At 43.0% G+C, this 26,910-nt stretch overlaps 1 protein-coding gene across 1 annotated transcript in view; it reads left to right on the forward strand.

Moving 5' to 3' along the window:
- DOCK3 (dedicator of cytokinesis 3) overlaps window positions 1–26,910 on the forward strand; it is a 1,331,886-nt gene that overhangs the window by 1,234,043 nt on the left and 70,933 nt on the right. Inside the window, exons 46-52 of the mRNA XM_069206772.1 lie at window positions 2,264–2,380; window positions 2,642–2,763; window positions 9,466–9,601; window positions 9,704–9,851; window positions 10,164–10,282; window positions 19,910–19,997; window positions 22,085–22,207. Of these exons, the coding sequence (XP_069062873.1) occupies window positions 2,264–2,380; window positions 2,642–2,763; window positions 9,466–9,601; window positions 9,704–9,851; window positions 10,164–10,282; window positions 19,910–19,997; window positions 22,085–22,207 (853 nt within the window). The remainder of the gene's footprint in view (window positions 1–2,263; window positions 2,381–2,641; window positions 2,764–9,465; window positions 9,602–9,703; window positions 9,852–10,163; window positions 10,283–19,909; window positions 19,998–22,084; window positions 22,208–26,910) is intronic.

Genomic DNA, 26,910 nt, shown 5'->3' on the forward strand with positions numbered 1-26,910 from the left:
AGGTTGCCAGAGGCCTTGGCCTCCACTCGTAAACTATATTTAGCAATCTCTGCCTACCTGACAGGATCTTCTTACTGAACGTACATTTCTGGTGCAGCATTTGCATTTTCTGTAGCACTTAATGTGAAATGAGTCACAAGTTTTTTTTTACCCAAACTCCATTCTTTTTTGTTTAATACAGCTGCCTAAAGCAGGAGTTTATTTGTATAAACAAGTGGTCATTGATTGATGCACTGGATGTTTTCTTCTTATGTGTGAAGGCAATTATTTTTTTTCTCTGCCTGAAACTGCGTGCCTCCCCAGGCGGATCTGGGGAAGAAATCTATGCATCAGGAGGACCGAATAGAATAAACCTCTCCGCGTATGGTGGATGGGTGATTGATTTTGATTGACCACCAGTGGAGCTCTTGACCACCCAGTCATCAGCCAGTATTTCCCTTTCACTAAATGAGGCAGGGGAAACACATTTTGGCAAGATGTGAGAAATGCTGATTTACAGTGGTTCTCCCATCCAGCCAAACTTCAAATAACACCCCAGCATTTTTTCTGTTTTGTTATGATTAATGACCAGCTGTTACTCTTTGGTTACTAAAAGATTTCCCCACGCCTGGAAACCTTAAACTTCAGAGTTTAAATTTACCCTGGATCTCTGAAACGAAAATTCTGGATAGGTTTATTCCAATACCATAAGTTGTATGGGAAATTTACAGTGTGAAGGGAGATATAGCAGTTACTGACTGATTATCAGGATAATTCTACAAGTGTTTCTGAGAAGAGCTAAAATCAAGAATGATAGACATTGTAAGCTTAACTTAAACAAAATCAGGTTCCTGATTGGCATGAAGAAACGATCAAAGTTATTCAAGTGGCTGAATGGCAGCATCTGAAATCTATAAATTAAAAATAAGCCTCTTTACTGAGAGCGGACATAAAACTCCATAGAAATATATGAGCCAAAACACTAGAAACTATCATGCCTAAGGACCAAGGATAAAAACATAAAGCTTTAGTAAAGGAATGTTGAACAGTAATAATAATGATAATAATAATTATGATGATTATTATTATTAATATTATGATGATGAAGATGCAAGTAAAGATGATGACCCCAAACTCATATGTGTATTCAGGCTTCACCCAGAAGAAGCTTCATTCAAGAGCTGAATACAAATCCTGGATTTGTTTTGGTTATGGGTATCCTATTAACACTAATCCACAATTTATTGACTCCAGTGCTTCATTACTATCCAATGCCTGAAGTTCAGATTCATACATGACACTTTTTTGGGGTCTGGGGTATTGCTTCAGTAACTGGTAGGGTAGTGCTTCGCTAAAGAAGCGTTATATGTAATGCTATTCTAAGACTTAGGGACTGATTTAGAGTTTGGGGGATGGGGTTATTTATCACGCCCGCTGTATTATGATTGTATTTTACCCTATGGACATCGTAATTAGGGCTCCTGGTTTTAAGGTATTTATGTTTTTTAACATTTCTGTCTGTAGTTATCCATCTTTATTTTTTGGCCATTTTGCACATATCTGTATTTATTTTATGTTTTGTGAATAAATGAGGCAGTAACTCGTATATTTCTACATTTATTATACCAATAAATGTGCACTCATACTTTTTAGCACACTTAGCAGCCAAATATATTAAAACTATATCTACATAAAAATATGTACATAACAGCACAAACATAAGTTAAGATATGCAGTGATTTAAGGGCAATTAATGTATTGTTTAACTCCACATGCTGTCAATATGCAGGACTATTGGTGGGGAATTAATGAACAACAACATGAGAGTCACTGATAAGATGGTCAATTTTCTGTATTTTTCCACTATTAAAAAGAATACAGACTGGAAACATATTGTTTTCTGTCTTTATCAATCTGTAAAAATCAATAAAAGTGGAAAACTGGGAGCCTTAATCGTAATATGGCAGGTGGGATATCCATCACGTTTGTGTCGGAGTAACCCATCCACCAAACTCTAAATCAGGCCCTTAATTTCTGTGCACACGCCATGCACTGATGAATCACAGATATTTCAATTTGCAAAGCAAAATCCATGAAATGGGTTGGCTTGATGGCCGAAGCACAGTTCTTGATGGTTTTTATTTTATTCGATTTTTGTCTCTTGGATATCCTTTTTGATTATTAAGAGCTAAACTTGTATATTTGGAAGTTGCGCCTGAAGCCTTAATAGTTGTCTTTTTATCCACACCATGCTTAATTCAACAAATTATTTTCTCCCTACTAGGTCCATGTCCTTGGTGTGGGGCTTGCAGTACATGAAAAGTTTGTGCATCCGGAAATGCGTCCACTGCACAAGAAGCTGATAGACCAATTCCACATGATGCGTTCCAGCCTGTACCATGTAAGTAAATCCACCTTTGAAATACATCACAAACGTAATTTACACTCCTCTTTCACGGGGGACCTTCCAACAAAACTACTCCACAAATTTGTGCCATGTCAGCACATTCCTCAGGTTCATGAATTTTCCTTTATTTGCTCTAGATATCTCGCATGAGGCATGGTGCAATTCCTAATTCCATGTCCTTCCCAAATTGTCATTCTTAAGGGATCAGTTTCAGGCGTCCTTAACTGGAGTTTTGTTTTTTCTTTTCTCTTCTAGGAACTTCCTGGTTTGGACAAGCTGAGCCCTTCATGTTCTGGCCCTAGTACACCTCGCGGCAATGTCCTAATGTCGCACAGTCCAATGAGCCCAGACACTATCAAACTTATGCATAGACATAGGTACAGTATTTCTCTCTTATGCTACTGGGAAGTGGGATGTCTGCATTCATGGTAATTTCCAATCTTTTGCTCCCTGATAATACATTTTGGAAGTTACTGTACCCAATTCACAGCAGAGAACTGGACAATATGTTCTAGGAAAATAAAGAGGAACAAAGAAAACATCTTAAAGTGACTGTCATAACAAGCCTTGCATTGTCCTAGTTTGAATCCCAGGAATCCAAATTTGGTTTCCCTTCAAAGTGCTTAGCATGTGATAATCAATATAGTCTTCTTGTTCAATGGTTCTCGGCTTGTGGCCTCAGGTGATTATTTAAATGTAATTCTCATTCAGGAGTAGAGGTGAGGCAAGTCAGGGATAGAGGTGAGGCACATTGACGAAATGTTCTATCCAAATGGTAGTTTAGAATTCTTGAAATGTGTTTATGGTCTCAACAGGAATCTATCACTGTGAGCATCAGTAGAGAGGGACTTTGCTCCACCCACATGCTGGGGTCCAGGAGTATGGCCTCATTACGACTGCGCTGGTCCTTTTCTAGGACCTCCGAAGCCGCTGCAGGCAAAAGACCGCCAGTCCTGGAGGTCTTTTGCCCTCCATATTAGGAGTGTTCCGCTGGGCCAGCGGGCAAAAACAGTGTTTTCCCCACTGGCCCAGCGAAGCACTCACCACAACATTGACGCAGGCTCATAATTGAGCCGGCTGCACTGTTGTGGTGCGTCGGGTGCGACATCACCCATCGTGCATTTCACTGCCAGTAATTCGGGCAGTGAAATGGTCGACGGGGCTGTTCATGGGGGCCCCTGCACTGCGCATGCCAAGTGCATGCGCAGTGCAGGAGCCCCCAGGGACCCCCAAACACACCCATTCTGCCAGCCTTTACATGGCGGTGTTTGCTACCATGAAAAGGCTGGCATATGGGGACTCGTAATCCCCAGGGCAATGCTACTTGCAACGCTGCCTTGACGGATTACAACTGCCGGGACCGCCAGGCTGCGGGCTGGCCTCAGCCTGGTGGTGTTGGCGGTTTAACCGTGGCGGCTCTGCCACAATCATAATGGGGGGGTCAGACCACCCTGTCTGCGGTTGTCTGACGGCCATCGCGAGGGGTGGGTTCTTGAGACCGCCACCCTCATAATGAGGGCCTATATATTTTTTATTTGGGCAGAAGGTATGTTGTTACACAAAAATGTGCTTGCCCTCTACACAGCTGTCATCATTTTGCCTATTTATCCAGCTGACATGACATTGCAATACTAGTAAAGTGTCTTGTATGACTAGATGTGCTATGGTATTTTTCTCTGGCAACAGCACAGAGAGTAGGAGAGCAGTCACTAACTTACATGAATGTTTAAGTCTGGTTTGACAGTGCAACTTTTTTCTCACCTTTTAGCCTACACCAATATTATCCTACAGTTCTACATGTGGGCCACAGAGGTCTACAACCTAAAACTCTCCACCTCTGCGGTCAAGACAGGGGTCCTCACAGAGATCCTGCAGACAAGACCAGCCTCAAGGGAGCCCCTTCTGCTCTTTAATGATGTTCTTACCACATACACTGCTGGGGAAACTGGGCAAAACAAGGATCTTGCCCACCAATCAACAAAGAGATAACAAGGAGACAGGGGCCTGCCGAGATCGATCTTGCTTTTCTCCTGAAACATCCCACACCCTACAGCCTAGTAATCCAGGCATCTACAAACAGGTTTAAACCTAATGCATTTCTAACCACCCTCATCTTATAGAGAGGTGAAGAGTAGAGCGGTGTTTATGAAGTGTATGTTTTCCCTATGTTCCGTGAATTCAAGTTGCCTCCTGGACCACTGTTTGTATATGTTGTGGGACATGGTGGTGGAGATCATTCCAGTTGTCCCGGAGTGCCATAGGAAAGATCTTAAGTGCATCATACACAATAGTGAAGACACAGCCAACTATTTGACTAATGACTGCATGGCTAGGGCAGTAGGGGCAGGTGTGGTGCTTCAGTGCCATGCCTGAACTCGTTCAATAGGATTCTCTAATAATGTGCAACAATCCCTGATGGGCACACCATTTGATGACACATGTCATCGGAAACAAGGCGTTCTCAGCCTTGGAGCGCTTCACGAAAAGCAAGACCCCAGTGCACTCCCTTGGTCTGGCACTGCCTAAAAAGCAGTTCCCATAACAACTTTGCCCCTTTGAAAGGGGGTTTCAGTGGAGGCTACAGCAAACATTGCCTCAGCAGCAATAGACCTCCCAAGCATTTCAAATCAAAGGTCAAGAATCCGGCCACCAATGTCCAGGCCCTCAGGTGCAACAACCTATCCTAAATTCTGCCCCCACTCCCTGCAGCTGCCAAAAAATGTTTTAATTGTCCCTTGGAAGGACACAGTTGCCCTGTGGGAGGTCAGACCACGTGTTACCTCCACATGTGGCACATCATCACATCAGACCGATTGGCTCTCCCAATAATCCCAAAAGGATATGCCCTATGTTTCCTCTCTACTCCTATAAAAATGCCTCCTGCACCTGAACGCCTTGCGGAAGGCCACTTATCCATTTTACAAGGAGATGTTTATCCTCTGGATAAGGGAGCCATACAGAGGGTCCCGGCATCAGAAAGTCAGGAATGGTTGTTGCCCCATAAATTCCTGGTGCCGAAGAAAGAGGGAGCCTGCTGCCATATCCTTGAACTTTGCCTTCTGAACTTTTTGCTCATGAAGGACAAGTTCAAAAGGTTCACCTTGGCACATGTTCTGTCTGCCCTGGATCCAGGAGATGGTACATTTGGACCTAGAGAACGTCTATTACCACATCTCTGTCCTGCCGTTCCAAAGGTGTTACCAGGGGTTACTATTAAGCCATGAGCATTTTAATTCACAGTACTCCCTTTCGAAGTTACCAGTGCACCTTGGGTGTTTTTGAAGTTAATGGCGGTGGTAGCTACCCACATTTGGAGGAGGGAACACCTGTTTTCCCATACCCTGATGGCTGGTGCTTAAGGCAAGTTCACTTCAGACAGTCATGGACCACCTCCAGATGACAGCTAACCTGTTGACATTGCTGGTGATTTTCACCACCATGTCGAAGTCACAGAAGCTCCCCTTTATCTGAACCATCCTAGACATGGTGTTCTACAGAGCCTTTACTCTACCTCATCCAGTCCAGGACATTTAGGTTAAAGTCTGATGTTTTAACCCTTGGCCAAGGGCCCCTGTGAGAATGGCTCTAGGACTTAGTAACCCCTTAGCCCCCTGCATCCCGCTAGTGGGACATGCCAGGTGAAAAATGTGAGCTCTGCATTTTGATCAGAAGTCTCAGCACCAGATGTGTAATGGTAGCTACTGAACCACAACTGGGCTGGTGGCAGACCCACTCCCTATCTGATACAGAGCTAACAGTTGTGAAAGATGCATTGTTGCTGGGTTGGGGAGGTCATCTGGTATCTTCCCCCTTTTTGAGGACCTCCTGTCACAGTAAGGGGAAGAGTTGTGCACCTGAGCCTGAACACACTACACCTCTATACTTGTAAATTGAGCAATGATAGTTGACAGCTTTTGCTCTCCTACCTGAAGTAGTGAATATCATCTTGGCAGCAAGAAGTTTCTCGAATAACAAATCTATGTGGGAAGCTGGGAGGAGTGTGTTGTCTGGTGTTCGTCCCAAAATATTCAATCTTTACAGGCACAGTTGCCTGACATATTACTCTGTGTTACAGTTTAGCCCAGCTTACTGTGGTGAAAGTTAAAGGTTACTTATTGTCCCATTCTGCCTTTTTACGTTTACCTGATATTCATATCACCTGTTGTGATGCGTTTTTTTAAAAGGGCTGACCCATATGTTCCCACCAACACCACTTGGGATGACTCAGTGGGGCCTCACTCTGGTTCTCACTTTTCTCATGTGCACCCTATTTGAGCCACTGCACAGCTTCCATCTCCGATTGCTCCCATTAAAGGTAGCGTTTTTCCTAGAGATAATGTCAGCTCGTCGCATGAGTTAACTACAAGCACTGTTTATCCTCAGTCATATACCACCTTCTTCCCACACAAGCTAGTGCTCAGGACTAAAGCAGCACTTCTCCTGAAAATTGTCACACCTTTCCACATAGGACAGCCCATTACCCTGCCAACTTTCGCCCCTGCATCGTATCCACGTAAAGAGAAAGAGACTTATTGCCTTGACCTAAAGAGAGCTCTGAGCTTTACATTGATCGTACCATGGACCATCGGGTGGACGATCAACTCTTTGTGTTGTTCTCTGGGGCAAAAATGAGAAAGGCTGTGCAGGCGAGAACTATATCTAGGTGTATTGTCTTATGTATTAAAATCTGCTGTAATTGGCCAAGAAACAACCTCCAGGAGACATATGTGCTCATTCAACCAGATCAAAGGCTGCTGCCACTGATATGGTGCATGGTGGGTCAGTCTTGAACATCTGCCAGGCTGTTATGTGGGTGTCACTTCACGCACTCCTGAAGCCTGCATAGCCAGGTCCGATGGGATATGCATATTGCCCAGTTTGTCCTGCAAATGTTCCTGGTTGGGCCATTCCACAGACCCCCGAACTGGGAATGTACTGCTTTGGTATCTATTCACATGGTGAGGAATATGCGGTTAGAAGTAGCCATCAGAAGAACAAGTTACCTAATCTTCAGTAAAGCTCTTTCTGGGGGATATTCTGTCTATCAGCAGATTCCTCACCAACTCACCCTCATTCATGTTCTGTAATATGGACTCTTCTAGTCCATGCTAATAAGATTCCATCGTAGAGATCTGCACACTGGCACAATCTGATTACTAAGGCTCTGCGTACCCAGCCGCAGAGAGATATCAGAAAAAAACTGACAGCACAAAGGGGTGGTGACTGTGTAGGGACCCTGCTGTCACATTCTTGGCAGGAGGAACCTGAAGCGGATCCACATAGCGACACCTATGGAATGCATAAGGGAATTATTGTTGAAGGAAATTCTATGGATCCAGTCTGACACCAGGGGATATTCACATGTTGAGGGATCTTCAGTTAGCTAGAGTATCCACCAGAAAGAGTGTTACCGAAAGTAGGTAACTTGTTCTTCTGTCCCAGGTGTAGCACTGGTGTCAGGTGATGCCAAATAGATGTGACAGCTCTGTGCACTCAAATGATATGACCCCAGCTGTGCTCAGGTGCAGAGTCAGAACATAGTTAGAGTCATGAGTACCTGTGCCATTTGTTAGACAGCTTTACAATGAATTGGATTTTTAGTGTTTATTGGACAACGTACCAGATTAAAATAAACTTCTACTGGTTTATCAGATATAGTTCATTACTGTACAAGTGTAAGCCAACTATATGAGTGAAAAGAAAGCACTTTTTTGGGCGATTAAGATTTGCTGATAAATATTTCCGACTGCCTTGTATTATTTTCTATGTATTTAAGTAAGAACCACATGCTATGCTCCTTAATGGTATCGTTGTTTGAAGTACTTAAGATGTTGAGGTTCCAGGTAGGCAATAAAACGAAGCCAACGAAAGCAAAAAAGACTGTAAGGTAACACTATAGCTTCCTAGCTTTCCTAATTTTTTAGCATTTGGTGCTTACCGGTGTGGCAGCTCGTTAATTGAGGTCGGAAGCAAAGAAAGTTCATTTTGATGATCTATATCATGGAACATCATCTGGATAGGAATGCTGATTGAATAGAATCAATAGAATCAATGCTGTTGATAGTTCTTAAAGGTTGTAAACACTTTTTTTTATCACTTGCATTCTTCCCTAATGTGGAAGGATAATTCAAGATGGGGATGTCATGAATAGCAAACAGAACTCAGAAAGCAAACATCATAAAATACATTAAGGGCCTCATTTAGAGGTTGCTGGAAACGAGTGGGAAGTGAAAACCTCTTTTCAAGGCTTTTATCTTCACAGTTTGAGGTTGTTTTAATGTGAATGAGTGTCAGTAAACCTACTAACATAGTAGTAGTCACAGCCATTGTGCTAAGCGTCCGCTTTATGTGGATCCAGTGATCTAACAGCAAAGCAGAACAAACGTTGTATAAATATTAGTTCAAAATAAAAAAAACATCTGAGCTGTATTACTGAGGGAACTCCCTGTGAGAAGCTATCCCTGAAAAATGTACAATAAGAAAGACATGGTGATTTCAGCATCTTTTTGCTTGCTGCCTTCCAATCAAGTATTGCCCAACAGTCACCTACGACATACCTCGCATTGTCTTGTTTCCACTGGCGATACCACACCATTATCTGTGTTCGGGAGAAATGCCTTGTAATTACCCCCTGAGGCACCAATTTGTTTTATGATGGCCGAAACAATCATTTGAATTAGACTTCGGAATGAAACATGGACAACCACTTCAGTAGATCTTTTATCATTTACCTGTGGGCCTCTTTTTGTGTCACTCTCAACTTCCAAAAGGGACTATATCAGGAAACTTACTCCCCACGACTCAATTGACTATTGTGGTTGATAGTTGCCCTCTTTTATTTTATATAAACTCCTCACTTACTAAGATTTGGATTTTATTTTAATTTTGTCACTAATTTCGCATTGTTTTCATTTCATCATATCAAGTTTGATTTTTTGTAAACTTCCATGTAAAGCGTTGTGTCGTCACTGGGGTTTTGTAAGTAATATTATAAATGCAATAGATTATTACATCTCAAAATGTTATGAAGATAACTTGATTAATCAATATATTGTCCTTCACTGCCCTCTCTTTTTTAGTCCTTTGAACATGATGGGCTCTGTCCGACATTCCTCATCCTCTCTTTCTTCGCACACGTCCAGTGAGACAGGGAACCTGGTTATCTTGACAGACGGCTCCATGGGCGACCCCCCCGAGGATATATACCAGATGCAGGTGGGTGTTGTCTTCTTTTTAGGCATACTGTGTAAACCCTTGATGTAAATGATGCTATTTAATTAAGATAGTTTTCCTCAAGTTCTCTGATTCCCCTTGCAGCTTGTCTACCCTCACTCAAGGTACCAGGGATCTATCACCAATATGTCTGTGCTATCCTCATCCCAGGCCAGCCCCTCCACCTCTAGCCTGAGCTCCACGCACTCTGCACCATCCCAGCTGATCAACTCGGCGCCCTCCAGCACACGAGGTAAGAGCGACAATACTATCGGACCAAAAGATTTAATTGAAGTGAACTTAAACAGTTTTGGAGTTGTGAAGGTTTTGGTGGAATGTTCCATCTTGAAAATCTTTTTTTTCAACCTCAAATGGCTTGGGCAGGGTTTGGCGGAAATGGTAGGTCTGCCAATATTGGCAACGTCTGCTCCATCCTATTTAGAGTGTATGCATTAGTAGAAGCCAACGTCTTAACTGATGCAGGTTAGGCAGATGAACACGTCAAGGGCAAGGCTGTTTCAACTGTCTATGTCCTCACTAATGTTCTGTTTTTCCATGTGTTTAGGCTCTCCTTCCCTGCCTGATAAATACCGTCATGCTCGAGAAATGGTGATGCTATTACCAGCTCACCGTGAGCGGCCCAGCAGTGCTATGTATCCTGCTGCGATCATGGAAAACGGACAGGTAAGCGACACTTAGCTTCTCGTTTATAAAGCTATTTGTGCGCTGAAAGAATATATGGGGCCTAACTACAACTTTGGCAGAGGGGGTTAATCTGTCCCAAACGTGACAGATATCCCGCCCGCCGTATTACGAGTCCATTATATCCTATGGAACTCGTAATACGGTGGACGGGATATCTGGCACATTTGGGACAGATTAAACCCTCTGCCAAAGTTGTAATCAGGCCCATGGACAGTAAAGTTGATCAATAATGTGAACTGTGCCTTTGTTATTCATTTATACGACCTCTTGTTGGTGATTACATGAACTGTGTCTTTGTGGTAACATGTGTTATCTACTACACAGGGGGCTAATTTACCAAGGTTTCACACACCGCAGGGCAGCAAGCACAGTTGCTGCGATGCACTGTATGAAACAGAGAGAGCATAAGTGCGCCATATCTGCAAAAATAGACACCCTCCTAGCGCTGGTCAGCTGTGTCGTATTGCCCCTATTCCAGCCATGGAAGGCCTTCCTGGCACAAGGTAATGCAAGGCAGGACTATGCACTGATTTGTGTATTTTTTTTTTTTTTTTAAACAAAGCTGTGCAGGATTCCCCAAATCAGCCCATGCGTGGCTTGGTAAATCTATACTAACATTTTGCATCGTGGATGCACCAAAAAAGTGGTGCTACCACAAAGCAAAATGTTAATAAATCTGCCCCAGGGTGACACAAACAGTGGAGTGCTACTTTCAGATACCAGACAACCTTGCAGCCTTGAGTGGCTATGCAGAAACTATAACATGGGATTGACCATGAATGTATGCATGCCAGGGTCCATGAACCAACACTGAGTGTGAGAGTCCACCTACTCCACTGTATGCAATCTGCCCAGTCCCACCTACAAGCACCCTTGCCAGCATTTTACACAAGGCACAACCATGTTGTCACCTTGTGTACATTAGAGAGATATTGATCATGTGAAAGCGTGAGCCTTTATTATTTTTATAGCATAAACACTGCGGTGTGTGTGTGTGTCTGTGTGTGCGCGTGTGCACATGTCTGTATCACTATGGTCACGCAAATCACTTTTTGCATTTTGAAAAAGGTGCAAAATGTATGTGACTTGATGTCCCAAAGGTGGAAGCCTAGGACTAAGGGTAGAAAAGTGGACAGGGAAAGTATTGTGTGCTCTACGCAGTAGTTGGTTTCTTTCCCTTGAGTTTTCTCATTGGTTGATCCTTATGGTAATTGTGATCTGGTCCTTCTTAGAAGAGGCTGTTCCTCACATGCAACCTTGCTTGATTCATGTGCCTGGAACAACTTCACAATTTTATTGTGGCACTTGGATAGCTGTTCCTCATTAGAGTTTAAACTAAAGACCTTTGATGGACCAGAGTACTTTTTCTCTTCTCACCCTGGCTTTTGAAGCAGCAGAATGCTGGGCTACAGATGAACAGTGGACATTTGAGCATTATGTAATAAGTGTCATCAGTCACTACCAGTCACGAAGCATTGTCATGTAATGCCATTTTGAAAAGTTACTGCTGTCTGTATCAGTCACAACTAATTATTTTGCTATGAACATGTTTTTAGTACATATGCAGTGAATGTTGTAATGGGGTCGTCAGATTAATTCAAACGCACTGGACTCCCCAGTAGAGGTTATGCACTGCTTTGTCTTGAAGCCTTATTTTTTTATATTATTTGGTATTTGTTTTGCATGCAGTCTAACACTAGAATGTAGTCGTAGCATTTTTTGAAAGTTCGAGGGAGACTCTTCAAAATTTTCCAATGTTTCCATCACAAACCAGACTCTGATTCAGAAGTCTGTATGTTTCCAGTCTGCCCTAGAAAAGAGATCAGTTTTGGAAGGTGACACTTGTGGGCTGTTAAGTTCAGGTCCCGAACAATGTACCTAAGACTCTCAGCAAGGCTCCAAGAGATATTACGCATATACAGTATTGTCACGTTTTCTGCCAATGGATTGCTATGTCAAGCACTACTATGTTGGCATTGGTCTACTGGTGCTCAAAAATCCTGTTCTTCAAGGGGCGCGTCACTCAAGCACTAGGGAACCTGTACCTGTTTTTTTGGTATTATCTCTGTATTGATGCTGATCCTGTTCTGTCTATTTCCAGGAAGTCCCTGCCTCTCAGTCCATATTAGATTTGCAGGCGCAGATACAGAATCCATTTTTTTTTCACTGAGTCTCATATGTAGACAGTTCTGATAGACCATGATCTCCCGCTGTCTTTCTTTGCTGACATTTGATTGGCTTTGGTTTATAGTCACTACATTAAGGAAGTGAGACAACGGAGTAATTTCCAAAATTACTTATCAATCATATACATTAGTCGTCGCTTCTTCACTACACTATTAAATCCTGCCACTCTCTGCCCATTAGTCCTGTCTTAAAGAAGGAGTGTGAATTAGGCAGTACTTCAGAAAAAAAGGTATGCGTCCTATGTTTTATAGCGCATAAAAGGGTTAGGCCTATAGTTAAGGAAGCTATTTGGATTGGGTACCGGAGCTGTCCCTCCGAAACCTAACTAGCCTCATTAAGCACTATATCAATGAAGAGAAGACTCTCATGTAATGACAATTATTGGCAGGTAACTTAGGCCTTACACCAGTTCTTTATTTTGAAAGTGAGCCAGTGCATGTTTTTGTGGTGATTCGATCACCGGAATCCGTCTCTATCTCTGTACTCTAACCCATCTACGTACGCAAGTCATTCTTTGTTGTTTAGTATATATCAGACTTAGGCCCTCATTCTGACCTTGGCGGGCGGCGGAGGCCGCCCGCCAAAGTCCCGCCGTCAGCTTACCGTTCCGCGGTCGAAAGACCGCGGCGGTAATTCTGACTTTCCCGCTGGGCTGGCGGGCGGTCGCCTTCAGGCCGCCCGCCAGCCCAGCGGGAAAGAGGCTTCCACGATGAAGCCGGCTCGGAATCGAGCCGGCGGAGTGGAAGCTGTGCGACGGGTGCAGTTGCACCCGTCGCGTATTTCACTGTCTGCGCAGCAGACAGTGAAATACATTTAGGGGCCCTCTTACAGGGGCCCCTGCAATGCCCATGCCAGTGGCATGGGCACTGCAGGGGCCCCCAGGGGCCCCGCGACCCCCCCTACCGCCATCCGGATCCCGGCGGTCGGACCGCCGGGATCTGGATGGCGGTAGGGGGGGTCGGAATCCCCTCGGCGGCGCAGCAAGCTGCGCCGCCGTTGAGGATTCAATGGGGCGGCGGTACACTGGCGGGAGCCCGCCAGTGGTGCCGGTCCGACCGCGGCTTTACCGCCGCGGTCGGAATCCCCATTGGAGCACCGCCGGCCTGTCGGCGGTGCTCCCGCGGTCCTCCGCCCTGGCGGTCTTTGACCGCCAGGGTCAGAATGACCGCCTTAGTATGATAATTTAACCCAATGTCTGTGCTGTTACAGGCATATATTGAGGATAAAATTTGACACTAAACATTATTGGAAACCCTATACCCTTTTCTATCCATTCTCATTCATTCCATAGATATAGCTTCCTACCTTCCCAATATGTGCATGAGCTCTTATCTTCGTGAGTTATCTCTCTCTCTCTGTATATATATATATATATATATATATATTTATATGTTCGATGGCATGTCTGTCTTTGTTTCCTCTCATTCTCTCTGTCTTTCACACATCCATCCGTAAAAAGCCTAACTACACATGTAACACCTGCATAAAATGAATAACATGAATAAAGGTATAATCACCTTGCTGTTATAGCTAAGTGTTTTCAGGAAAACATCCCACTTTCACGTAATAATATTAAAGTATGGTCAGCAAAAGAGATCAAATGCCGCCTAGTAGAAGGGTGTATTTGAAGTGGCGATTGTTGACACCTAAAATTGATGTAAAGTGTATATTATAAGGACTTTCACACTCACCATAGGAGAATATTGTTTCTGTGCCCTTGTTATTGCGCCAGCATCTGAACTATACGTTTTGCCTTTGTTCGGGGTGTAGGTATTTAATTGAATGCCTTTTTCCTTAACACATGACAAAAAAGGACATATTAATTACGATGTAGGGTACAGTATTGGCCTGACAAGTGCCGTTGACCTTGACTCATTTTTGATGGTTAAGAACATGTGGACAATTTTGCTAAGATGAGTCCTGATAACCCACTTTATGTCACTTGTTTTTATCTTGTGCTAGGAACTGCATAATGAATTACACTACCAATACCTTCCACTACATAATTGTATTATTTGATCCACCTCGGGTGGAGTAACATCTCCATACCCAACAAACTGGCTCATAAATGGTGACCCCCAACACACTGGGTCCTCCAGTAGGAGCTCACTGTGTATAAAATGTTACAGCTAGGAGTGGACTTGAAGATGGAGCATCCCACACCTCTTGGATGAGAGTCTACCTGCCTTAATAAAGACATATTTGTTCTAAGGATATGTTATCCAGCGTACAAACCTATATATGATACAACTTAATTGAACAAATTAGGATATAATACATCCGCATCTTGAGATCATAAGACTAAATGTTTCATTGTGTACTTACTAAATACTAAGACTAAGCCAAAACCAACCCACCTGTTATTTTCTTTGCCTTCTTGACCGGCCCTTGCTAGGCTGACGTGTCACATCACTGCTGTGATAAGCCCATGTTTATCTTTTTTAAGGAGTCTTACCTATCTGACTTGTCCCACAACTTCACACTTTCATTTAGCTAGCCTCTGCTGGGTGACATAATGTAAATGGGGCCTTTTTCTTACCAAAGTCTTAAAATGACATCAGCAATAAAGTAAATGTGGAAAGATGTGTTTGAATGATTGATTCTAAGGCAAAGCTGCAGAAATGTCATTTTCCATAAGAAGAAAAGTATGCAATTCTTTCAGGCCTGTAAACGCAGTTTGTGGATAAACTGCGAACTGTAACACTCTCTTTGTAAAATTGTGGTTCAGGTTTTGTGGAAAATGCTATTGTCACTGTACACAACTTTTCAGTATGCACAGTGATAGTCCACAGTTTAGAGGGCTGTAGGATCTGGGAAACTAGCCCTTATTCTCTGTATTCTATGTCTCATGCAAGAATATACATATAGCTTTCTGTTTTCTTCTTCTATTAATAATTTATTTCTAGTTTTCTAACAAGTTAGCATTATGATTGTAGCTTTACGTGTGTTTATGCACACTCATATATTTCCTATGGACACTTCTAACTGCAGATTCATCACCTGTAGAATATCCCCAAATGCCAGACTGTTTCCTGAAGACCTAAAATAGCATTGCTGCCACTTGCCAGTAGGGGGCACCGTGTAGCTCCACGTTAACTTCTTTCCGTGCTGGATGTGTCACTTCTACACTATTTCAGTTCCTTTCATTCTGTGCCATGGATCAGGGGCTAGTTCAAACTTTTTTCTTATTGATTGATTAGTATTTTTACTACATTGTTTCCAATAAAAACAGTTTGTAAGGAACAATGTACCCTAAAAAACAACAGGGTTTATACCTTTTCAGACTGTCACAAGCAAATGTCTGTGAAAGACACACATGAGGTATGTATCTAGTGTTTGGGTTCAGGGCACAACTTCAAGTCATGCGGAGAGTGTGCCATCATGAATCCAAAGGAAATCAGGGAACATGAAGTGCAGCTGTACATCACCGAACACTGTAAGATATCGCACAAGTCCTGCTCTCGCTAAAAGTCCAGGGCGCAGACCTGCCCTCGGGCCCTTCCTCTGGCATGTCCTCATTGTTGTCCAAGTTTTCGTGGTAAGTTGAACTTCAAGCAGAAGCCCCTGAAGCCAATGTGTGATTCACACAAGTCCCACCACTCTCTCCCAGAGAAGTGGCTAGGGCATCAGGATCTGGGTCTCACTCCAATTCCACTCCTAAGAGATGACGCCATATCTGATCGTGCTGCACCCTGAGTTTTCCAGGCAATCGGTGATGACACAACAGATTAAGGCATTTAAACAGGCCATGTTGCATGTATTTCCAGCACTCTTCCATCTCCCTCTGGTGAACCTTCATGCCTCAAGGATCCGGCTTGGCCTTCAGTTGGATTACCGTAAGCAGATCCATCTTTGGACCCATCAGTGACTCCTAAGGCATCTCAGGTTCTGCCTCAGCTTCAGTGACAACTTCCACTCTGATACTGAAATTCACATTGATATCGACACCACTCTGATGCCACTGGTGTCCGAGGAGTACTCCATACCAATAGTTGTGTCTGACTCCTAGCCAAACTCATCTCAGCCTTGGCTGAGGTCACATCCTAAATATGCTCCAATGCACCTGGTCCCCATACAGTCAGATTCAAATACAATAATGCATTTAAAGAAGAGCTACCCTTCAGTACTCCAAAACCTTTTTGGTTCTGACTCCGACCACGTCAACCAGCATTCAGTGATAACAATAGAGATGATGATTTACCCCCAAACTATAAGGATAACAACTTTTACACAGATTTGCTGGGGGCCAGTGTGTTGGACTCATCACCAGATACTGGGCTGATTTCTCCCCCAGGCCATCAGCAGAGGAGAGTGCTGCCTTTGCTGTGGTGATATGTCACACAGTTTAGGTGGTAGGGCTTCCAATTTCCTCCTATGGAACTCAAGACAAATATTCCGACTGAAGTTCTACAGCCTGAATGGGCTTTCTCTGAACCTTTGCTGCTTTTCACTGAACTGTTGACTGATACGCTAATGGGCCCGACTCCACAGACTAACACCAGGTGACCTTGATTTCTTAATGTAACATCCCACGCCAGAAAGTCTGGGTGGCCAAGCTTCCCCCAGCAAGATAAACCCCAATATTTTCCTTACAACCCCCTCAGAAAAAGAGTCAAACCGAATTGAGGCATTTAGGTTGGTGAATGCCAACTGTTTATTAAGGCAACAGTCTGTGGACATGGTCAGAGAGATCCCCACCATTCCTTTCCCAGCCTACATCAGATCAGCATTCACAGGAGCATTTGTCTGTCTTATTTCAAATGGAGCAGGCCTTTATGGTCAAAGGACAGAGGGTCCAGCCCTGGAAATATGAACTGGCTGTTACTCCAACTATTTTGTTGTGGCAAAGAAGGACGAAGGCCTTTGTCCTATTTTATCTCTCTGTTTTCGGAAGGAGGACAAATTCAGGATTCTCATGTTGGCCCAGTTCTGTCTGCATTGGATCCTGCTCCCCTTCGCCCTCACCAGTGTCACTCGGGTGTACACAAAAGTGATGGCAGGTGTCTCAGCACACCTTTGAAGACTGGGGATTCCAGTTTTCTCTTACCTCAATGACAAGATGGGGAAATTGGGCTCACCACAGTCAGTCATAGATCATCTGCAGACAAATGCGAACCTCCTTACATCATGGGGGTTCACTATCAACATGCCAAAATTTCACCTGACTCCTTCGCAAAGGCTCTCTTTCATTGGAACCATTCTGGATACTGTGCAGTTTCAGTCATTCTTCCATTACAACAAGTGTAGGACATTCAGACTCTGATCCAAGTGGTTCAGCCGCGGTCCCGGGTCTCAGAGAAAGAGCCTTTTGAACTCTGCTCATTGACTATGACAGGGGGCATATGCGGGCTGTGCAGTGGAGCCTGCCTCTATTGATCTAGAGTCAGAGGAACCTATTGGATTCTGCCAAGGTTTTGGAGGAGACTGCAAATGATGTGCATTGGTGGCTTGTCTGCATTACTATCAGTGGCAGACCCTTCCCTTTGCCCCACCCGAAGCTGACAGTGGTGATGAATGAGTCCTTGCTGGGCTTTGGTGGTCATTTGGGAGAGGTGGAGATCGGAAGACTCTGGTTTTCGAATGAGACCCTTCCTACTGTCATCAATAGAGGCTGGTTCCCGTTCTTATGGACAACACCACTTTTATGTGGTACTGCACCAGGCAGGGCAGGTTTGGGTTCTGGGTCCTCCACCAAGGGGTTTACTTCCCTCAAGTTAGCTGGAGCATCAAGGCATTTCCCTGGTCATGAACCACCTGGTGGGATCTTTGAATGATAGGGCAGACATCTCAGCAAATGTTGGATGACAAATGGCAGTTGGCACGCGGCATCTGACAACAATGGAAAGTACCCTGACTTAATCTTTTTATCACCGTTGAGACTGTCTACTGTCAAAAGATTTGCACACTGGAGTTTTCAAGAAGGCTGTCTTTTAGAGATGTATTCCAGCTGGAGTGGAGTGTGGGACTCTACCTCTTTTCACTGCTGCCTCTCCTGCCTTGAGTGTTGAAGAATATCAGGAACAACTGGACCAAAGTCATCAAAGTGCCTTCGGATTGAGCAAGGAGAGTGTGGTACTTTCAACTTGTGGACATGAATATCTATCTTGCGATCAAGACACCGATTTAGGAGAATATCCTGTTGCAGCAGGAGGGCAGGGCCCTGCATCCGTATCTCTGCAATTTAAACTCCTATGCATGCAGATTGGGCAGCAGCAGTTGACAGTGTTTGATATTTCTCAAAAAGCTGTGGATGTCATCCTTGCTGCCAGCTGCCCTTCTACAAAACTAACTACCTGGACTCTTGGACAAGTATGTGACCTGGTGTGGCAGCTGTATCCCAGACCATTCCAGGCCAAACTGTCGGCTGCCCTGTAGTTTGTATTATTTCTGGCACAGGAAGAACTTGCAGTGGGCACCATTAACAGTTGTCTGTCTGCCCTTTTTCAGCCTTTGTTTCATTTGCCGGACCAACTGTCATGTTTTAAATGACCTGAGCTCCAAGCTCTTTGGTGCAATTGCCTTTCACCACCTTTTCACAAAATAAACTGCTGCTAAGGAACAAGATGGCCTTTTGTCAAAAGCCATGACTCCTTCTTCCATTAGGTCACCCGTCACTTTCTCAAGGTTCATTGCACCGCCTAACCCCTTGAAAAGGAGAGCACCAAAAAGCCTTGAACTTTTACATCTTTCGCACCAAAGACCCTTGAGTGGACAATCAGCTTTTTGTGAGGAGTTCTGTGGCCATGAAAGGCAGTGAAGAAAATAACTTTGTCACAGTGGATAGTCCTCTGCATTAAGAGGTGGTAAGCATTGGCTAAGAAGCAGCATCCAGGGCCAAGGCTGGTACCATAGAGTTGGCATGTGGTGTGCATGTTTGTGATATCTATCAGGCTGCAGCATGGGCTTTAGTGCACACATTCACAAAGCACTAAAACTGTGACAGCCAGGTTTGATAGAACAGGCATTTTTCCCATTCGGTCCTGCAGGACTTTTTGATATGAGCTGTTTCACAGACCCACCACCTTGGCACCATTCATCACTTCTGGAGTGGAATGCCATCAATGAGCAGCTGCACAGTGACACCTACCAGTCTGTGACAACAATTGTTTTACAACTTCTCGATACAGTCTGGCAAATGGGAATAGTCTAAAGGTGAGGAACCATTTAGTTAGATAAAGGTTACACCCAAAAAAGCAATACCAAGATTATTGACTTGCTTGTCTAGTTGCCTGAGTAAGTCTTTTTATTTCTAAATCTGAAATGCTGAAATAAAGCTCACTTCATTTATTCAGGTATAACCACTGTTCCATGTAAGAACCCATGTTCCACTACGGCTAATCATAAGTGATGAGAAGGATTTTATTTCAAATCTACACTCCAGTAGGAATACTGATAATGCACTTTTTTTGCCTTTTACAGCCCCCCAACTTTCAGCGCACTCTTCTCCACCAGGTGATTGGGCCCTGCAAACCGTGCAGTGACCCCAATCTCTCTGTTGTCGAAAAAGGTAAGGGACGTGTACTCATTTAATAAAATAAGTCTTTAAAGCACTGCACGTCAGAATAATAATGCTGATATTCATCTTCCAGATGACCCAGCTAACAATAAGTGTGGAAATGCTGTTGACGCCCAATTGGCTGATTAGAAATAAACATTGACTGTGATTTTTGTTACACTAATTGTGGTTTTGTGTTTAGTTTTGACTCTTTGTCCCACCACTTTGACTATTCTGTTTTATAATGTATATTGTTTGTACATATGGATTTTTTTAACACATGGAGCCACTGTTATATGTTTAATTAACATTATTTTAAAATAATTTATATTTTTGTACAATCTTGTGTCTAGGCACCATTTGATTCCTTATTTATTCTCCTTTAATTTTTCTTTCTCCCGGAACTTTTGTGGTTAATAATATATTTTCACCTTCCAGCATCCTGTATCAATGAAAAAGAGTTAACTTGAATATTTCACAAAGAGAGCAATTTTACTCATACGGGAATCTAAATTCAGGTTTATTGCATACTTTAAGAAAATTGATTTAAAGGAGGCTGCTGCCACAATGCAGATTCATGTGTTTGCTCACGTCTTTAAATTAATTTCATTAATCATTCAAAGATGGACACTTTGTGTAGGTATACACATATGGTGGCCTCCAATGAATATACTTCCTTAAACATTAAGACAGTGCACAAAAATGTCCATCTTATATATGTGCGTGTGTATGCATATGGGCACACATTCACCATCTTGGAATAGATTAAAAAAACAATTAAAATGGCCACCTGCTTGTATAATGAGTGGCAGCATTCATAATGCAAGGAAGCTGCAGGACAAGCAGAAATGAGTGGAATAGTTTTTAGTGAAGTAAAAGGGGGCTGGAGAAAGGTGGGACGGGAGCAAGGAGACGCAATGAAAATATTTCCTCATTTGTACAGAAATTCAATGCCTGACATCAGAGGAGGAATCATGTGCAATACAGTCAAAATGTGGAGAGACCAAAATGCTGCTTGGGTAGGAAACACACAAACTGGGGTGAAGGCCATAGAATCAGGTGCGGAGAAGTGAGATATACAAAAAAGCCATCGAGTCATGAGCAAGTGGCTCATGCCCAGTTTTCACTCATGACTCGCAGCTCATGAGTACATTGAGTCTACTCTGTACATTGCATTGTTCACAATTTGTCTTTGAAAACAGAAAACTAATGCTGTGTTTAGACAAGACCAAAATTCTGGTGCTACATATAAACCGCACTGGGATTTACTCAATTTATTACTCATGACTTACAGTTCTGTACAAAAAGGGACTAATGTGCACAAACAGTACTTTGGGTTGTTCCCCTTTTAAAATTTCCATCCAATGTTTTTTATTTTATTTTATTTACTTCATGTCCATAACAGTTTTTTCCAGAATAAGAACTTTTCTATCTACACCAATCTCTAGGAGTAAGGGATCTCATAGTTCAGAATAAAAATGCACTCTGACTGCAAATCTCAATTCACATTTTAAAACATTTCTACTTCTCCCTGAGAAAGATAATTCGTATTCCATTAACCTTTAACTAATAAAGCCACTTATTTTGATAGGCAATGGATAGGCAGCATTGTTACTGTATCAGATGGACTACTCTTAGCAATAAAGGATCCGTAGTACTGAATCATACAGGATGTTAGGATGCTTATTCCAAGAATGCCCCTAATTGGTAGGAATGTCAACAAGGGATGGATGTTTCTGCAACCATTCCCTCAAAGTTTTCTTCATTTGTGGTCTGTTTTGCTTCTGCACATTATGAGAGAAAACATTGGAAATGCTTCATTGCTTTGTAATTCTCAATTCTGCCAGTAGCTCAGTTTACAGACTAATCAGAAAATACAGAGCCCTTTGATTGGGGCCTTTGAGTGAAACAAAAGTAGTGGATCTATGAGTATATCCTTTATGTTTCCTTTAAGTGTATGACGCATGGTGGGTTACACCACATTGCTGTTGATGAAAACTGTTCCTCAACCTCTAATCATACTTTATTTGAAGCTGTCTTGTCTTATTTATTGCTTTGCAAATGGCACATGACCTTAATGATAATGTACTTTTTTCCAGCTGTGCCAGCCGCCCCAAGTAGCTGGAGTCTAGACAGTGGAACCCGCGATACCCTGCCATTTCTGTCCACTCACGTTGGAAGTGTGCTAGCACCGCCAGTTCCTCCCCGCAGCGTGCCCCATGGTAAGAAAGCGTCCCCTTGCCCTCAAGCAGGGTTGCTTTCAAATATATATTCTCATCAATTGAAACTCTAGGAAACATATGTTTTATAAATTTGTGGAACAGAAATTCTTATTGAGGAACTGGATTAGCAGTGATAGTATTTTTTTCAGCTTCATCTGTTATTTGCACCACTTCTGTCATCAAACCTCTTACTCAGCCTCAAACCACAATGATGGGTGCTAATGGACTTCATCTTCACATTGGATTAGCTAACAACAGCCCAGTGCGTCCTGCATGTTCTAAAAATGGAAAACAGCCTACCACCCTAGAACGCTGTCTGTCATAAACAGAAGTTGACAGGCAAATCTCACAGAAGAGATGAGGCAAAACCTGGAGTTAGGGCAGACAGCATATAAAACCATATATGTAATAACCACTAAGGTATCACTCTCTTAGAAGAGGCAACTCTCATGAGAAGGAAAAAATGAGCTAGACCTAAATGCCACCTTAGTGAGAGGTAGGAAAAAGGGGGCAAACTTTTTTTATATAACCCTCATCCACAGTAGTGTCATGCTTCATCATCGCATCAGGTTCACCCTTACTCCTAAAGGTCAGGGTGGCCTGGACCATCTTTCAGGAAGCTCTTTGAATATTGCAGTGCAGGGAGATTTTTTAACTAGATAAAATTTCTCATTCAACCCCAAGGTATCCCTTTATTAATAGGAAGGATTGGAAAGATTTAAAATGATGGGCCTCATTATGAGTTTGGCGGTCCCACCATGGGACCACCAAACTCGTGGGGAGGACACCACTGCCATGACTGCGACATCCCCCCCATGATTGTATGCCTTTAAGTGAGCCGAGACCAGTATAGTAGCACTCCAGAACCCTCGGAATGCGCATGGGCATGGGCAGTGCCGGGGCTCCCCTGTAGCCCCCAGAACTGGCTTCCCACCAGCCTTTCCATGGCGGTGTCCCTGCCATGGAAAGGCTGGCAGAAAGCTGAGTTTTAACAACCAGGGGCGCTGAGTTCAGCCCTGCCCTGGCTGAGTGCAACTCCATCCACCGTCACCATGTGAGGAACCATGTTTAGGTGGTCATTAGGTGGTTCTGTCCACCAGGGTTGTAATGTGGCAGTCGGTCCACCTGGAGTGTGGCGATCCATCTGTCACCGGGAGTATGGCAGTCCTCGGACTACCACACTTGTAATGACGGCCTATTTATGAGGGGCATTAAGTATATTGTGGTCCTATCACCCTACTAAAATGCCAACATGTTATTGCCTTCCATTAATGGCCTAAGAAGGCCAGGGCCTTCGTCAGGGATGCATTCTTTTGTCGTATGCAGATAAAATGTGGCATGCATACATAGATATTTGCTAGCAATGACTGTGAAGTACTTGCCCTTTTGGACGTTCTTAAAAAACGAACAATACACGGTGAGGACAATCAGTGCCAAAAACGTGTTTGTAAAAGGCGCGCTCTTGACCTCCTAATGAGAGGTTCCTTCCATAATGCAAATAATGACTAATGCACTATACAAAACCAAGATGTCACACTCATTTTTAGTTTAGCATCTCACAGTGTGCCAACTATGCTTATCAGTCTCATTCAAGGCCACGTGTTTTAACCACAATTTGTTACTAGAAAATACAACCACATGACGGTGGGCCAACTGGCCGTGGGGTGCAGATAAACAATCTTAAATATGTAGGTGACATGTTGTGGTTTCTATGTTCTTAACCTAGTAGTAGGTAAGACTTATCCTTCAGGATTTAGTGGGAGTAGGCTCTGTAGTCACAACCTAGGGTTTGCATAATAAGAAGACAAAACGGTACTCCAAAGAGCCAGCATTTTAAGATAATTCAAATAAGGCCTCCCTTTTGTTGCCAACTTTTAAATAAGGAAGGCCCAAAATACAAACAATGACCTTAACAAGGGCCTTAGTGCCCGGAAAACACACTACTCACATTGTCAAGGGTACCTACCTTTTTGAAACCTACTCAGCATACCGCTCTTCCCGGTTGATGACCATAGAATGCAGTGGAGCTGTATTTTCCATCTTCTTGTGCGCTGTTGTCTGAATTGTCAGTGTAAGAGAGCTTAGCCAATGAGTACAAAGGTCACGCTTCTTGTTTGAGGCTGTCACTGCTGCTCATCGTGGCGGCCAATGAGGGTTAAGTACAGCGCATACTGCTTAGAGGACGCAGGTGCTGCACGTAAAGTTGTGGAAGCCCTGGCATGGGTTGTGAGGACTCTTGTTATGACACCCACATGTGAGCGGTGTGCACGTAGGTTGTTTTGCATGCTCTCTCCTGGCATTTCAAGGCACAGTGATGCCTCCTAGAATCCTGTCAAATGTGCCTGGTGCATCATGGGGAATGTAGTCCCCTGAACTTATATAATGGAAGTTAGACTTGATAAGTTTCATATAAGTTGCACCGCCTATTTACCCTAAATACAAAAATATCTAAGAGACTTTTGTGATGCCCCCTGTTTGTGAACAAATCACCAATATCTGTATAATACAGAATGCTGTTCACCTGTGAATGTTTAGTACCAGGTGAGCCTATGAAGAAAAAAGAAAAAGGAAAAATTAAAAGCTGGTGAACCTTCTCACAGCAGGGTGTAACCCATAGTATTTTGACTACATTCACTCTGCTGGCTTCTCTTGTCCTCAGTCTTTCAACGGCCATTTTGGTCAGTATATTCACCTCTAGTCAGTGATATGCACGCATCCCCAAAGGTGCCTGTAATTTTTTATATATCCTTAGAGGTCTCAATGTGGAACACGCTAAAGAGATTTGGTAGTACACCCTTAATGATGATGTGAAGTGTGTTAAATAAATTACCCCTGTGGCCTTAGGAAGCGTGACTTAATGAAACACTGCCTATGTTGTGGTTAGCTGTTAGAATGGAAATGTATTCCTATTGTCAGATTGTAATGAATAAAAAAAGGATTAGCGAAGGTTCAGCTATTGCCATGGTATGTCATCTTTAAGTCCTTTGTTTGTTCATAGTTTATAGACCCATATCTGCGCCTTTTCTAAGAGTTTGTTGGTAATGTCACCTTGAGAGGAAAGTTTTTCAATGATTAACCATTTCATATCTTTGTATGATTTTTCTCCAAGAAATATATAGTGAGTTTAGTAGATGTCTCCCACACCGCACAGTAGTTCTGTGCTCACTAATCCAGATTCTCACTTTCCTGGTGGGCATCCCAATGTATCGGAAGCCACAAGGGCATGTGATGATGTAAATCACTTTCCTGCTATTGCAATTGGTGTTGGCTCTTTGTTCCCATACTGACGCCAGTCCTAAGATCTAGTGTTTTTGATTGTTCAGTAAGGGGGCATACAGAACAATTACCATATGGGTAGTGCCATGTCACTGGGGGAAGGGCCACAATGTTGCTTGTCATTCCTGGGCTCTTTGCCATATATTGCTGTGGACCAGTCTGTCCCTGATGCTTTTGTTTCGTCTGAATGAAAGTATAGGCTTAATATCTTGTTTGGGAACTTGACTCTTTGGCATTTTGTTTTGTGGTCTCATTAAGCAAAACTCTAGGGTGTGTCTACAGGGCCTACCCCCACGACCCCTCGAAGGGTAATTCTTACCTATTACTAGGGTAAGTACATAGATCTATAGCATGTCACCTACATATTTAAGTTTGTTTGTCTGCACTCATAGGTCAGTTGGCCCAGCATCATGTGGTTGTATTTTCAAGTAATGAGTGATAGTTAAAACCAGTTGTATGTCGAATATCAAGTGTGGTATTTAAACTGATTTCATTTTCAGGTTAATCATTTTTCACGTTTTTCAAGTTAGTCATGTGTTGATGTACTTCCTCAGCTCCTTACTATTGTCTGCAATGAAAGTGCATCATTTTTTGCCTGTAAAACCTTACAAACTATGTCCTGATTCACAAGAAGGATGTCTAACGCAAAACTGTTTTGTAAAACCATTGATCTCCTATCAACCACTTCTCTGCCTACAAACAAGAAGACACCTGCTTTACTTGTAGATAACTTAACTACAATTGTTAACCACTTTGTAATCCTCAGGTCATTTAGGAACACTCCTACTGATGGAATCAATGCCCCAAAAATGTCTCCTGTCACTTCTGAAGCACTAGTTTAACTCGGACCTTTGTTTTCTTATCCCATACAGGGTCATTGAAGGGTTCCATGTGCTATATCTTTGAAAATACAACTCCTAGATAGCATATACCATACCATCCTTTCAGCAACTTGAAATAAGCCTGTTTTCCACAGATGTAACAGACTCCCGGTATAGCGGAGTCTTGTCCAGCTAGGATAAAGGTCCAAACACTTTTAAACAAAAACTCTTCTGCATTCACAAGTCCCTAGAAATACTGCATCAATCTTTTACTTGGGACTGCATATACACAATTTCCCTACATGTTGCAAATATGGGGCCAGGGCTGCTTGTCTTCCGGCTGCTGAATGAGCTAATTCTTCTTTTCCCCAAGTTAATAACACAATCATCATCAGGAGTGCCATAACTAGTACTCCTATACATACATATATAATTAAGCTTACTTCTTTTGGATTTTGTGGGTTGTCTGAGTTCTCTAACTTCAACTAAGGAAAAATGAAAGTATAAAATGTAAAAACTGCAGCAAAATAGCAATTGTCTCTTTGAGTTCTTTTTATTTGTGAGCAAAGCAAATAGCAATTATTATTTACAAAAATTCAATACTTG

The sequence above is a fragment of the Pleurodeles waltl genome, chromosome 9, assembly GCF_031143425.1.
Source record: "Pleurodeles waltl isolate 20211129_DDA chromosome 9, aPleWal1.hap1.20221129, whole genome shotgun sequence".
NCBI lineage: Eukaryota > Metazoa > Chordata > Amphibia > Caudata > Salamandridae > Pleurodeles > Pleurodeles waltl.